The sequence below is a fragment of the Rhinolophus sinicus genome, linkage group LG17, assembly GCF_036562045.2.
Source record: "Rhinolophus sinicus isolate RSC01 linkage group LG17, ASM3656204v1, whole genome shotgun sequence".
NCBI classification, from domain to species: Eukaryota; Metazoa; Chordata; class Mammalia; order Chiroptera; family Rhinolophidae; genus Rhinolophus; species Rhinolophus sinicus.
Window position 1 is genome coordinate 24,710,244 of NC_133766.1, and position 13,805 is coordinate 24,724,048.

At 48.5% G+C, this 13,805-nt stretch overlaps 1 protein-coding gene and 1 non-coding gene across 2 annotated transcripts; both read left to right on the top strand.

The window, feature by feature from the left end:
• Window positions 1–735: 735 nt before the first annotated feature.
• LOC141569408 (U6 spliceosomal RNA) lies at window positions 736–842 on the top strand. The gene has a single exon (XR_012493020.1). It is a non-coding gene; the product is annotated as a U6 spliceosomal RNA (small nuclear RNA).
• Window positions 843–3,031: 2,189 nt separating this feature from the next.
• FMOD (fibromodulin) lies at window positions 3,032–13,739 on the top strand. Its single transcript, XM_019719755.2, has 3 exons — window positions 3,032–3,240; window positions 5,932–6,917; window positions 12,002–13,739. The coding sequence occupies exons 2-3, from the start codon at window positions 5,939–5,941 to the stop codon at window positions 12,151–12,153; spliced, it is 1,131 nt and encodes a 376-aa protein (XP_019575314.1). The 5' UTR covers window positions 3,032–3,240; window positions 5,932–5,938; the 3' UTR covers window positions 12,154–13,739.
• The last annotated feature ends 66 nt before the right edge of the window (window positions 13,740–13,805 follow it).

Genomic DNA, 13,805 nt, shown 5'->3' on the forward strand with positions numbered 1-13,805 from the left:
GAGTAGGCATTATAGTGAAGCCTTCTTTGTGTCCCCAACACTTAGGACCATGCTAGGTACAGAGGAGATACTCATACTTACTAAATTGAAATGAAATCTGTGTGGGGCCAGGAAGAGAAGCTCTGTACCCTATCCCCCTCTCATCTTCACATTCCCCTGTCCCCAGATTCAGTCAGACTGCTTCATATCTATTAGTTCAGCCCTGGCAGCAGGGTGGTCATTACCCCCTCCTCTCCACCAGTCCTCTGGCCTTTTGTTGCAGGAAAGCGCATGGGCTTTGCAGTCATGTAGGTCAAAGTTCAAATCCTCGTTTTATCACTATTTATCTCGTCACTTTACATCACTGAGTGCCTATTTCCAACGCAAAATACCTACTATGATCATTAAATAACATAAGTTAACCACCTAGTGTACAGTAGGTAGTCAGCAAAAGCCCATTCATTATGTTTAATTTCTTTAAAAACTCTTTGTACGTCCTGAGAAGTGTGGGTTCCTGACAAAGACTTTTCTAACAGCCTACACAGCTCAAACCTATTGGAGCAACCAAAAGTGCCATCTGCCTAACACCTCTAAACTCTTCAAATTCAAATCTGAGGCTTTCTCAATTGTTGCCTTTTTTTAAAAATAAGGAGTGTCTCAAATTTGAACCCTTGTGCACTGTTAGTAGAAAGTAAAATGGTACATTTGCTATGGAAAACAGTATTGTGGTTAAAAAAAATTAAAAATAGAATTGCCGTGCTCACTCCAGCTGCACATATACTAAACTTGGAACGAGACGGAGAACACTAGCATGGCCCATGCACAAGGATGACATGCAAATTCGTGAAGCCTTCCATACTTTTATGGGCACTGGACTTATTCCATGTTTTATGGGCACTTCATAGACTGTGTGGATGCCTGACCACTGCACTATAAACCTAAAGCTGAAGTTGAATAATATTGAATGTCAACTATAACCATATATATGGTCACGGGAGGTGGAGTACAACAGAGGGAATATAGTCAATGCAATTGTAACAGCTATATTCAATGTCAGATGGGTAGTAGATTGGGGGGTTATCACTTTGTGAAGGGTGTAAGTGTCTTAACTATTACACTGTGTTGTAAACCTGAAACTAAATAAAAAATAATATGTGAGGATCAAAAAAACATAGAATAGCCATTTGATCCAGCAATTCCACTTCTGAGCATATATCCAAAATAATTAAAAGCAGGGTCTCAAAGAGATATTTGTACACCCATGTTCATAGCAGCATCATTCACAATAGCAAAGAGGTGGAAGCAACCCAAATGACCTTTGATGGATAAATGAATAAACAAAATGTGGTATATTTATGCAATAGGATAGTGTAGGAAAAAAATTCTGACCCATGGTACAACATAGATGAAACTTGAGAGAATTATGCTAAATGAAGTAAGCCAGGCCAAAAAGACAACTACTATATGATTCCACCTATATGGGGTATCTAGATTAGTCAGATTCATAGAAACAGAAAATAGAATGGTGGTTGCCAGGGACTGGGGACGGGAGGGTATGTGTAAAATGGGGAATTTTTGTTTAATGAATATAGAGTTTCAGTTCTGACAGATGAAAAAGTTCTGGATGAAAAAGTTCTGGAGACTGGTCACATGACAATGTGTATATACTCAACACTTCTGAACTGTACATATAAAAATGGTTAAGATGGTAAATTTTATGTTGTATGTAATTTACCATAATTAAAATTAAAAAAAAAAAAAGAGGTGCTTCTTTAAGCGATGCTGGCTTTAGGACATTAGTTGAGGAGACAGCATATAGGACACATGGGTTCATCGAAGCTACTGGGATTCTATGTGATCTAAATTCTAAGGTTCCCAAATGTGTTTTTTCCATCCCCTGAACTCATATACCTAACTGTGTGCATCTCCACTACAATGCCTAACAAGCGTCTCTAACTTAGCACATCCAAAGCATACTTTGATTTTCTACCCAACTCTGTCTCTCCCCATCTTTCCAATGTCAGGAAATGGAGCTACCACCCACCTAGTTGCTCAAACTAAAAATCTAGGACTCAATCTTGACTTCCCTAACTCCCCATATCTGGTCCATCTTCAGGATTTGTCAGTTGCCTGTCTAAAAATACATCAGCCCTCTTCCACTGCACTGGGCCAGTATGCCATCATTTCTCAATAAGGCAGGGCTGGTGCCTCCAGCTTCCATCCTGGCCTCCCTTTCCTCACACAACAGTCTCTCCCATGTGCCTTTAGAAATGTGAATCAAATCCTGTTGCTTTTCCTGCTAAAACATGTTGTCTTTTAAACATTTAGAATAAAAACTAAATCCATTCCATGGCCTAAGTTTCCTTCCTGGTCTAGGTCCTGCTTACGTCTCCAACCTCATCTTCCCCTTGTTCAGGGTGTCCACACTGTAAAGTGGGTACAGCAGCAATCATCTCTCCCACATAGTGAGAACCAGCCATGTTCTAGGCCAGGCACTTCACACACAGCACCTCATATAATCCTGCTTTAACCCAACATGGTGTGTTGAATGGAAGTATATGATGCTGGTGCACAGCAAGTGATCAACAAATGTTAGATTCCCTTCTTTCCCATTTGCTCCAATGGCGGGGAGAGAAACCCTGCAGGCCAGACAAGTCTACACTGGTCAGGGAGAGAACAGGAGCCAGAGCCAGCTGTCCCGCTCTCTTAGCCCCTAGCCCAACCACCTGCCAGTGTGGGGGTGCTTAAGCCAAGAAGTGTGAGCACAAGAAGGGGAGTGGGGGAGACAGGGGTTGCTGAAACAGTTAATTATGATGCCTCTTACCCAGTCCTGGCCACCCCCCCATCCCAGCATCTGCTCCTGTGGGTTTAACGAGAAACCCAGGCACTTCATAAGCCTGTACAAATAACTTCTAGGGCGCCACTAAGTCATTCAGCAGAAAAAGCCCCAGAGCTGCCAGAGCTTCAGGGAAGATAGTGAGTGGAAAGAAGGTGGTTTTTAAAGCGTCAGGCGGCTGGAGGGATTTTGCGTGGTTGAGTGGGAGCTCCGCCCCTGCAGCAGAGCTGAAGAAGCCAGAATCGGGGCTTCTCAGCCTCTCTTCACAATATTTGATTAGGAATTTGGGGGCGGGCCCCTGGCCTGGCACAGACACTGACACTCTCAGTAGACACTCACACTCCTGCTCTTTCTCACACACACTTTCTTCAGCCCAAGGAGGCGAGACAGAGGGACACCGTCACTCTCTGAAAGGTTCAGCCCAGGTAAGTGTAGTCATTTTACTTCAGTTTTTGTGCCTTGTAGTTCCATAAAGAAAATGAAGGAAAGGGGCCAGGGAGTAGGGAGAGGACCACAGGGAGGAGTCATCCTCACTCTGGCTCTTTGGGCCATGACCCCAGGAGGCTGAAGAGGGCAAAGGGGGTGTAGAAAGTACGGGTTCTAATGTGCTACCTTTGTCCTGCAGCTCCTTTCTGGTTGTTGGGGGAGAACCTTCAGTTCTCAGGCATGAAAAAGCGAAGGACCAGGTTTTAGGGGAGCCAGCTCTGCCCCCCTACTATTCATAAATGCCCCCATCCTAGCCCTGTGTCCTCGCAGTCGCTCATATAGTGGGGTTGTGGGATGTAAACGCTGCTATCTGAGGCAGAGGCAGGGAGTTTTGTGTATTGTGCCTGAGTGTTGGGGGTGGGGCTGGGGTGAAAGCGAGAGAATAAGAAGTGTTGAGAGTTGACCACATCCAGGGAGCTGTGAAGTAGGGTCCGGTCCAGGGGGGGGGTGGCTTCTGGTGTGAACTCCTCGACTCTGATGGGAGGGAGAGATGGCGCTCTAGAAGTGGAGAAATGAAAGAACAGTAGTTACTTCCTGCAACTTAGAATGCCAGTCCTAGGAACTTTCCACCACACAGAACTCTGAGCACAGGAGAGTCTCTAGCATTAGGGGGGAATTTAAGAATATACAGCCAGAGCAACATTGCTAAGAAGTGGGGGTGGGGAAAAGAGAGGCGTATAAGGTCCCCACCAAGCCCTGTCAGTAGTCAGGGCTCCTAAGGAGAGGCCAAAGTGGGCAGGATGCACAGCCCCTGGAAAGCTGAGTCTTAAAGAGGAAGGTGGCTCTGGTCTGCCAAGGTGCCCAGTCTGGAAGGAGAAATGGAGACAGAGGCTCACTGTGCCAGCCTCCAGACAGCCACCCTGGTCCTGCAGCAGCCCAGGGCTGTGCATGCAAAAATGCACTGTTGGCAGTGGGCCGCTCCCTCAGTCTTCTCTCCTGGCCAGAGCCAGGGCCCAACCAGCATGCCCATGCAGTGGGCGACTGGGTCTGCCTCTCAGAAATACTGTAGGCTCTTTGTCTGAGGCCTCAGGCTGCCTGAGAATGAGCCAGGGTGCCTCTCCTCTGCAGTCCAGTGACTGATGGGATGAAGTGGGCCTACAGGAACCACTTTCAGGGGACAGAGAGACCTGGGAGTGGTGGTGACCAGAAAGTGACTAGATTGTCACAATCAGGGACCTTTCCATCAGTCCACTGGATTTGATGCTGGCTTTTACACTCCTCTCTGTCTCCTGTCCATAGTCGCCAACCCGAACAAGGCCAAACAGCAGCGTGAGGGATATATGTGACTTTTCCAGGACCAAGAAATGTTCTAAGGTTTCCCTGTCCTAGGGTGACACTCACACCTTTGCTCATTGCTCACAGGGGCTGTGCAATGCATTGGCTATAGGTATTCAAAGCTGGGTACCCAAGCCTGATATGCCATCTCCTAGGCCCCCATCTTCCATACCTTCAGCTTCCCTCTCAGATGATACCAAGCCCGCATTTCTCTTCATGTTTGCCTGTTCTCATCTCACTAGCATATAAACTCAGAGGCAACAGGCTGATGGCAGTGTGGGGGGCCTTGATATGGAGCCTCGTAATCCAGATGTCACCACAGGGAGCTTGGGATCGGAGAGGGGGTGCCAGAATCCCATTCTAAAGCCACGTTCCCTTGGACATACATGAGAGTCTTCAATTCCTATTCCCTTTTTTGGTGTTCATTCATTTCTCTTGGCCCCACGTGGCTCCTGCATAATGTCCACAGTGATGATGAAGAGTGCTAACACTTTACTAGACACCAGAGAGGACAGCCAAGTGGACTGACTCAGACTCCATGCATTCAACCATTCTAGTAGACAAGTGTCATTCCTGGGTGCCAGTGTCCCCAGTCTGGAGGGCATCTATAACTGCTATATGAAAACCATGTGCCTACCAAGTTCATGTGTAGCCACAAACTGTTAACCTGAGAGATTTCTCACCCAGCAGACTGTTCTAGACACTGGCACTTTAAAGGGTAGCCCAAGCCTCGTGGTAGTTGCAGAGGGACTACACCCCTCCCCCAAAGACTCCAACACAGAAACTCCCAGCCTGCCCAAACGACGAAAAGGTCTTTAAGAAGTAGTTCAGATCTTCCCCCTTCGCAGTCTCAAACCACTTCTGGATGTTTCCCAGAGACATGGAAAGAGCCAGAGGGCTTTTTCCTTGGATTCTTGGAAAATACTATTTGCCTGGGAAGTCCCACCTGGACATGAATTCAGGCCAGAAGAGCACCTCACCCCTACCTGACAGGGACTGCTAGGGGCTAGCTGCCCCAACAGAACCTTCAGGTTGCTAGAAGCTCCAAGGGACCTGCCCCTCTGAAAAAATGTAGTGCTCCCCATTCCAGTTCCTTCTAACCTCAAAGACGGCTGCTGTGACTCTATGACCAGGAGAAAATGTGCCTAGCGCCCCGCAGATAGCCAAGGGTCACCTAGACTGAGTGTCCAGAGCCATCCCTGAAAGGAGGCATGGAAGAAATGAGGGCAAGGCCCCTGGTCTCAGATGTTTGGTGCTAAGGCAGATCTGCAGCTCAAAGCCTAAGGTTCACCCACTCTGCCTCCCTAGAGTCTCAACTCATGCCTACTTGCCCTGTTCTCTCTCCCTTCTTGCAGAGACAAAATGCAGTGGGCCTCCGTCCTGCTGCTGGCAGGGCTCTGCTCCCTCTCTCAGGCCCAGTACGACGAAGATCCCCATTGGTGGTTCCACTACCTCCGCAGCCAGCAGTCCACCTACTATGATCCTTATGAACCTTACCCTTATGAGCCCTATGAGCCTTACCCCTACGGTGTGGAGGAAGGTCCAGCCTATGCCTATGGCTCTCCACCACCACCAGATCCCCGAGACTGCCCCCAAGAGTGCGACTGCCCACCCAACTTCCCCACGGCCATGTACTGTGACAACCGCAACCTCAAGTACCTGCCCTTCGTCCCCTCCCGCATGAAGTATGTCTACTTCCAGAACAACCAGATCTCCTCCATCCAGGAAGGCGTCTTCGACAATGCCACTGGGCTGCTCTGGATTGCTCTCCATGGCAACCAGATCACCAGTGATAAAGTGGGCAGGAAGGTTTTCTCTAAGCTGAGACACCTGGAGAGGCTGTACCTGGACCACAACAACCTGACCCGGATGCCCGGCCCGCTGCCTCGATCCCTGAGGGAGCTCCATCTTGATCACAACCAGATCTCACGGATCCCCAACAACGCTCTGGAGGGGCTGGAGAACCTCACAGCCTTGTACCTCCAACACAACGAGATCCAGGAAGTGGGCAGTGCGATGAGGGGCCTCCGGTCATTGATCTTGCTGGACCTGAGTTACAACCACCTTCGGAGGGTGCCTGATGGACTGCCCTCAGCCCTTGAGCAGCTGTACCTGGAGCACAACAACGTCTACTCCGTCCCTGACAGCTACTTCCGGGGGTCACCCAAGCTGCTGTATGTGCGGCTGTCCCACAATAGTCTCACCAACAATGGCCTGGCCTCCAACACCTTCAATTCCAGCAGCCTCCTTGAGCTGGACCTCTCCTACAACCAGCTGCAGAAGATCCCCCCAGTCAACACCAATCTGGAGAACCTCTACCTCCAAGGCAATAGGATCAATGGTGAGACCTTGGCAGAGGGGCATGGGGAGTGGCTGTCGATTGCATTGGAAAGGCCCTATTTTGAGTGCTAGTGGCAGTATGAAATAGCAGTAGGGTAACCAAAAAGCACAAATGAAGCAACCTGAAAACCAAATCTTACACTTACACTAAATGGCAGTGTTAAGAAAATTCAGTGGGGAGTGGGTTAGTGTGGAAGAAGACTTCCCAGAAAAGGTAAGTTTCAATCTAGGTCTTGAGCGATAAATGGGCATGGGCTGGAGGAATGCAGGACAAAGCCATTCTGGGAATAGGAATTGCCACAAACAAAGGAACCAGTCATTGAACAGGTCACCTGTAGGGGACAGCCAGGAAATTCATGTGTCTGAAGGGGCCACGTATTGAGGAGCAATGAGAGATGAGTTTGGAAAGATTTGGGAAGGGACAGTTCACAGAGGGGGGATTTAAGTTGAACTTCTAGGGTCCATCCTGGGAGGAAGGTGGGTTAAGAAACCAAGACATCTGTATCTATCTACTCACTGACCCAGAAGAGGATGAGCTCTGTTTCCACACGATCTACTCCAGCCTCTACAGCCTGGTCTTGTGTTTGGGTGTTTGTTTTTCAAACATAACAGCTGGTGGACAAGAATGTGAAGCCTCTCAGAGCTGAATGCAGTACGTGTTCTGGTCAGTTCTCCCTGGAGTACAAGGAGCCCCCGGAGGCAGGGCAGAGGTTTCCCTAGGGTATCATGAACCTGACTACCACAAAGCCCTGGAATGGTGGGCAAGGACATTGGTCTTCTTGTTTTCCAAACACTTCCCTGCAGATGCCTAAAGGAACCCAAAGAGCTGTCTCTCTGCTTCTAAGAACTAAAATATTCATTTCAGATTGGATTACGTAGTTGCTTTTCAGCCCCTGCTCAGAATCTTGTGTTTAGAATGTGCTTACATTACTCTAGGGCCTCTGATGTCTTAATCCCAGCTGAAAGGTCCGGAGCCAGCATTTAAGCTCTCTTCCCCTGTCAGCAAAGCCCCCTCCCCTGAGGAAAGAAGGACCCATTAATGACCATTGACAAAGGGCTCTGAAATGAAGCCTACTGAGAGTGAACAGCACAGCACCAACAGGGACTGAGTCATCACCCTGTCCCTCTCAATCCTTTTTCTCCATGTGCTCAGGGAACAGATCAGTCATTTGGCAAGATGTTAATAAGCTGGACAGCCCTCTGAGTGAGAGAGGCACCAGTCCCGGAGGCTGACAGAGGGGCAAGAAAGGTGCAGAGGTGCCGGTCCTGTGAAGCATAAGACACTATCACGCACAGTGTAGACTGTTTTGTCTTTAAAGTCTCTCTTCCTTTGGGGGTTTTCTTATTCTGAGGCAGGTAGTTCTCTAAGATGTTACGTGACACAAAGGGTTTGATATTTACCCACAGCTGTCCATCATCCCACCAGAAGTCACCACTACTTACCTGCCACCCACTCTGAACCCAGGAAGATTATCACATCAGAAATGTCACATTGTATGCTGTGCTTCATCAGAGTTTGACCCTGAAAATGTGACAGCAAAGAGCAGCTGTCCTGGGAAAGAACCCATTAGATATTGCAGAAACTTGGGGTGGGAATGGCTCCATCACAGCACCTGTCACCACTTGGCCTTCATGCAGAACCACATCTGCTGCTCAAATGTGAGGTGGTCCACCCTTTCCAAAAGCGCTGCTGAAGATAAGTGTCCCAAGGTCTTGCAAGAAAGTTCTCCCGTAAGTTAAAACACCTAAAAATTTTCAGTGTCTACCCCAAACACCTTCTTGTGCAATTTAAGCCAAATCCTCTTTATCTAGTTATCAGTCTCTCCTGATGTAGTCTTCTCTTTAGGCAAAATAACACCAATTCCTTATTTATCTTAATTAATGAATTAATATATGAAAAGTACTTGGTCCAGGTCCTGACATATAATTCAAAAAGCAATACACGATTACTATTGTTATTAGCTTTTCTTCCTATTGCCACTTTGAAGTTGACAGGAATAGTTTTATTTTCTATTTTGCATTGCAATGATGGGGAAACTGAGACATACAGAAGGAAAAGCTATCTCTCCAGGTCACCCAGACACTGAACCCCAGCTTTCAATGTCCAAGGAGCTAGAGCTGGCATCTCTGGGTGAGCACATAAGAAGTGTCTCTCTGAGTCAACCAGCAGGGAAGACAGCTGCCCAAGCTCAGCCCCTCTCCTAGGGCAAATGAGAGGGAGGTCTCCCTGCACAGCCAGTCAGGAACTGGGATGGGGGTGGGGGGTGAAGGTGGGATTGAAGCAACCCTCTGAGAGAGGATCCAAAAGAAGGACAGGAAATAAAGGGTGTGCAGGGGGAAAGGCCTGTCCTCTCCCTCCCCTTCCTTCTTCCATGAGTATATCCCTCAGTTTTTCCAGCCTGGCAACAGGAAGGGAACACAGCTCAGAATGTTATTCAGTAGCTTTGGGATCCAGTGGAGCAGGGCGGGTATGCCAGGAAGAATTTGGAAAGACTTATGTCAGCATTTAATCTGGGCTGGAAAGTGTCCTCAGAGTCTCCAAGCAGAAGCCCTGTCTATTCATGAGCTTGAGGAAGACACACAGGGGGGCTCTCAGTGCCCAATGTGTGGAAAGAATCTACACACTGTGTGTCCAGCATCCCCCAAGTATTCCCATATTTATATATGCACAGTTGGGATCCAGGATTTGAACAGACAGTCTGAGGGCTCCAGGCAGGGTAGAGAATCTATCACGGGATCTCTAGCACAGTCTCAAATAGAGTGGTAATGATACTCCAGCTGGGCCACTTTACTTCTCCCCAGTCCAACCCACTCCACTTCTTCTATGCAGACACCATAGATTCAGCCCCTGGGTTTCACTCTGCCCCAACCTGCCCACTCGGAGCCCACTTGATCTACCCCCTGAAACTAGAAAGGAAACATCAAAAAGCATTTCAGATTTTCTCACACACCCCACCACACCACCACCAGTACTGTCCAAAGAAGAGTATTTCTCATCTCCCCACTCTTCCCAGCGTCTCATTATTCTTTCGGGCTGGATTTTCTGTCTTACATTTGCAGTAAAAGTTAGTTGGTTGCGGCTTCCCCCCATCTCCTCTTGGTCGGTTCTCAACAGAGATTGACAACAATCTGTAGGAGCTAATTTAAAAACAAGCTCTTCATCAGTCTGTGTCAGCTCCCTCTACTGTTTTCCTGCAACCTTCATTTTCACCCCTATAATCTCTCCCCCCACAAAACCCTCCACAGTCGCCCTCCACAGTTGCCCCTGGGAAGAGAGTCAGAAAGCCTTCCTCCCATTCCTGCTGCCCAGCTCCTGACCACCAGGTCAAGCTGATAAGCATTTCTGTCTTTCTTTTTTTTTTTTAATTTAAAAAAAATTTTTTAAACAGGACTTTATTGGGGAACAGTGTGTTTTTCCCAGGACCCATCAACTCCAAGTCAAGTTGTTGTCCTTTCAATCTTAGTTGCAGAGGGCGCAGCTCAGCTCCAAGTCCAGTCGCCATTGTTCAATCTTAGTTGCAGGGGGCACAGCCCCCATCCCTTGTGGGAGTTGACCCGGCAATCCTGTGGTCGAGAGCACGCGCTCCAACCAACTGAGCCACCCGGCAGCGGGGGAGCTCAGTGGCAGCTCAGCAGCAGCTCATTGTCCTCATTCTAGTTGCAGAGGGCGCAGCTCACATGTGGGAATCTAAGCGGCAGCCCTGTTGCCCAGAGCTCCTGCTCTAACCAACTGAGCCGCCTGTCCACCCCTGATCAGCATGTCTGATGGACGCTACAGCAAGCCCTACTCTGGGTCTGCCCGCGTGTTACAAGCCATCCAGATGTACTGCGATCCTACCCTTAAGACCCAACAGAGACTGCCACTCACATGAGAGATCTTTCTGAAGCCCTCATGCACCACACTGAAGGAGCCGAAGAGGCCTCGCAGCTTTTCAGTGGTGACTTTTGTTGTCCTTGCTGTAGTTTTAACTAAGTACTTGGTTTTCTCATTTCAAGTTCCTGACCCAGTAGACTCAAGAGGTGGTTGATGTATCTAAAAGGACAACCAGAGAGAGAAGAGAGTGGAAGTCAGCTGAAGGATTTATTTTAAAACCAAACAGAACTATAGTACCTATTAGGATTGCAAGGTTTGGGGGGCAAGTTTCAAAAGGGAGGAATTCTTTAGAGATTTTCTTTTAAACGTGTAAATTGTAATCGCACAAAATGCAGGAGATGGGGAAATATGTATCTGACTTTTGAGGTCCATACCGTGTTTCCTGGAAAATAAGACCTACTGAACAATCAGCTCTAATGCGTCTTTTGGAGCAAAAATTAATATAAGGTCTTCTTTGCTATAAGACTGGTTCTTATCTAACATAATATAATATAAGACCAGGTCTTATATTAATTTTTGCTCCAAAAGGCGCATTAGCGCTGTTTGTCCAGCTAGGTCTTATTTTAGGGGAAACACGGTAGCAGCTCCGTTCATCTGTGCATTTCCTTCTCCGTTAACCTCAGAGCCTTGCTCACTCTGGCAGTACTTGAAATGGAGATGTGCAACCCCCTCAAAGCTCTGGCATGCAGAGACACTGTCTCTCTGCTCAGGTGTTCTCACTTTAATCTCCTGCCACTTTCTCTATCTGCAAAGTGGCAGGAGATAGTCCAGATTTAAGTTCCTCCATTTCCTAGTCTTCCTTTTCAAAGCTCTCCAAAAGCAATCAAGTACTTCAAAGCTGCTAGGATCGGTCTTTCATTACCTCCTGCTTCCCCCTGCTGCACACAAAGGGAAGAGATCAGGTTCTGGCTGGAAGGACACTGAGGACACTCCAGGGTCTACAGAGTTCTGTCCGTGGGCGTGGTTGGGCGTGGGTAGGACACGGAGGGGCAGACACTGCAGAGGACCCACTCTATCCCTTGTTCCGTCCCCTAGTGGTGCGAGTCCATATGAGTCCTATCCTGGAAAACACTTGCCCCCCCAGCCAAGTTCCCGCCGCTCGCATCAAAGTATAATGTGTAAGCCTCTTCACAGATGCTGCCTGGCCTTGCTGTGGGTCCGGTGCATGATCCGGTCTCTCTCACCCACCCACGTTCCATTTGTCCCCACAGAGTTTTCCATCAGCAGCTTCTGTACCGTGGTGGACCTCATGAACTTCTCCAAGCTGCAGGTGCTGCGTCTGGACGGGAACGAGATTCAGCGCAGCGCGATGCCTGTGGACGCACCGCTCTGCCTGCGCCTGGCCAGCCTCATTGAGATCTGAGCTGCCCCATTGCATTTGGCTTGATGATTTGGTTTGGCTTTTGCTGGAAGGTCTAGGACAGATCATGTGACAGAACTCCACGTGCTCCCCTGTAGTCTTCTTCCCTGTAGTCAGGGTCAAGTGGGATGAGGGGACAGGCAGCCTTCTGCTGAGGGACATGGCCCAAACTCTCTTTTCCAAGACAGAAGTGGTGGCAGAGGGAGTATCCCTGACAGTCCCAACGTCAGAAATCTTACTGCCCTAAAATTCTTCTTGATAATCTGGTGTTGTGAACTTTAAAAATTGTTTGGGCACAGTGCATAACCTACTTTCCAACAACCCCTGACTCTGTGAGCAGCGCTTGACAGCTCTCCCACATGTGGGGCTGGTCATGCAGTTCCTCTGGGCTCTCACTCGCTCCTCCTCAGAATATACCTCTTGCCCAAGTGCCTCCTCCTAAATCCACCTCATCCACTCAACTTGCTCTATAGACACCTCTTCTTCTATGCCTGAGGCAGAGGCAGAAGACCCCAAGGCATGTGGGCATCCTGCCTGTGCAGAGAACCCACACTTGTATCTGAGGTCGAAAGGACACCAAGCGTCACCTCTGCAACTCCCTAACTTCACACCGTGAAAGCCACCAGATTGGAGATCACCAGTATGATGACAATATTCAGAGCCCGATGGTGAGACAACCAACCTTGGGCTTACATAAATATATGGGCCTATACCTTAGCAGCCAGGCAGCTCTTTGAAGGTGAATCAGTCTTCAAAAGAGGAAAGGTCAGACCGAATCGGCTGGACTGAGGAGGCAGCCCAGTAGTTCCATTCTTGCCCAGCGCTCTCTGCATTGCCAGCAGCTCCCTACTTCGGTCTTTATCCTTAAAGGTGGAGACCATGTGTTTCTCAAAGCATGAGAAAAGTAGTTTGTCCTCTCCTCTTATCCATGCACGAAGGTCTACATCCTACCCTGGGACTTGCCTGCTAGCCCAAAGGAGGAGGCTATGTTTCATCTGTATTAATTGATTTGTCCCAGGGCCACAATGAATAGTATTAGTTCTGGCTGGAGATGTTCACTGGGTCCATGAAGCCCAAGTGAGGCACCCAACTCTTGCCTATGCTGAGCATGAAACCCTCTGCTTTCACATCTCTGAGCTACACCCTCATTACTGAAGATGCCTGTCCCTTTATAACTTGGAGACCATTGAATTCTTCTATTTCTGAAAGGCAATGTTGCCTGGGGCCTAACCCGCCTTCTCTTTGGGGTACCATGGGGATGGAGCCATCTGGGCAGCTAGCCCCTGCCTAGATGCCGTTATGTCCCTAATACTGTGTGTGCTTTGAAGTGGTTTCCTCAAGAAGTGAATGGGGGGGGAGGGGGGGAGTTCCTTGGACTATGTTCTTGGCTCCAGACTCTGAAATCCACTAAAGCCAAACCATCTCATTTCAACAAAGGAGCTCTGATGTGAGGGCACGGCTGCCCCCGCCCCAGGGCTCCTCAGAAAGCATCTGCATGTGAACACCATCATGCCTCTATAAAGGATCCTTATTATAGGAAAAGCATGGGTGGTGGCTAACCTGACCAATAAAGTTATTGTACAATTGCATCTGCAAGAATGGCGTCATTGAAGGCAGACACAGAAGGGTTACTTTAAGAGGACCTAGTGGAGTCC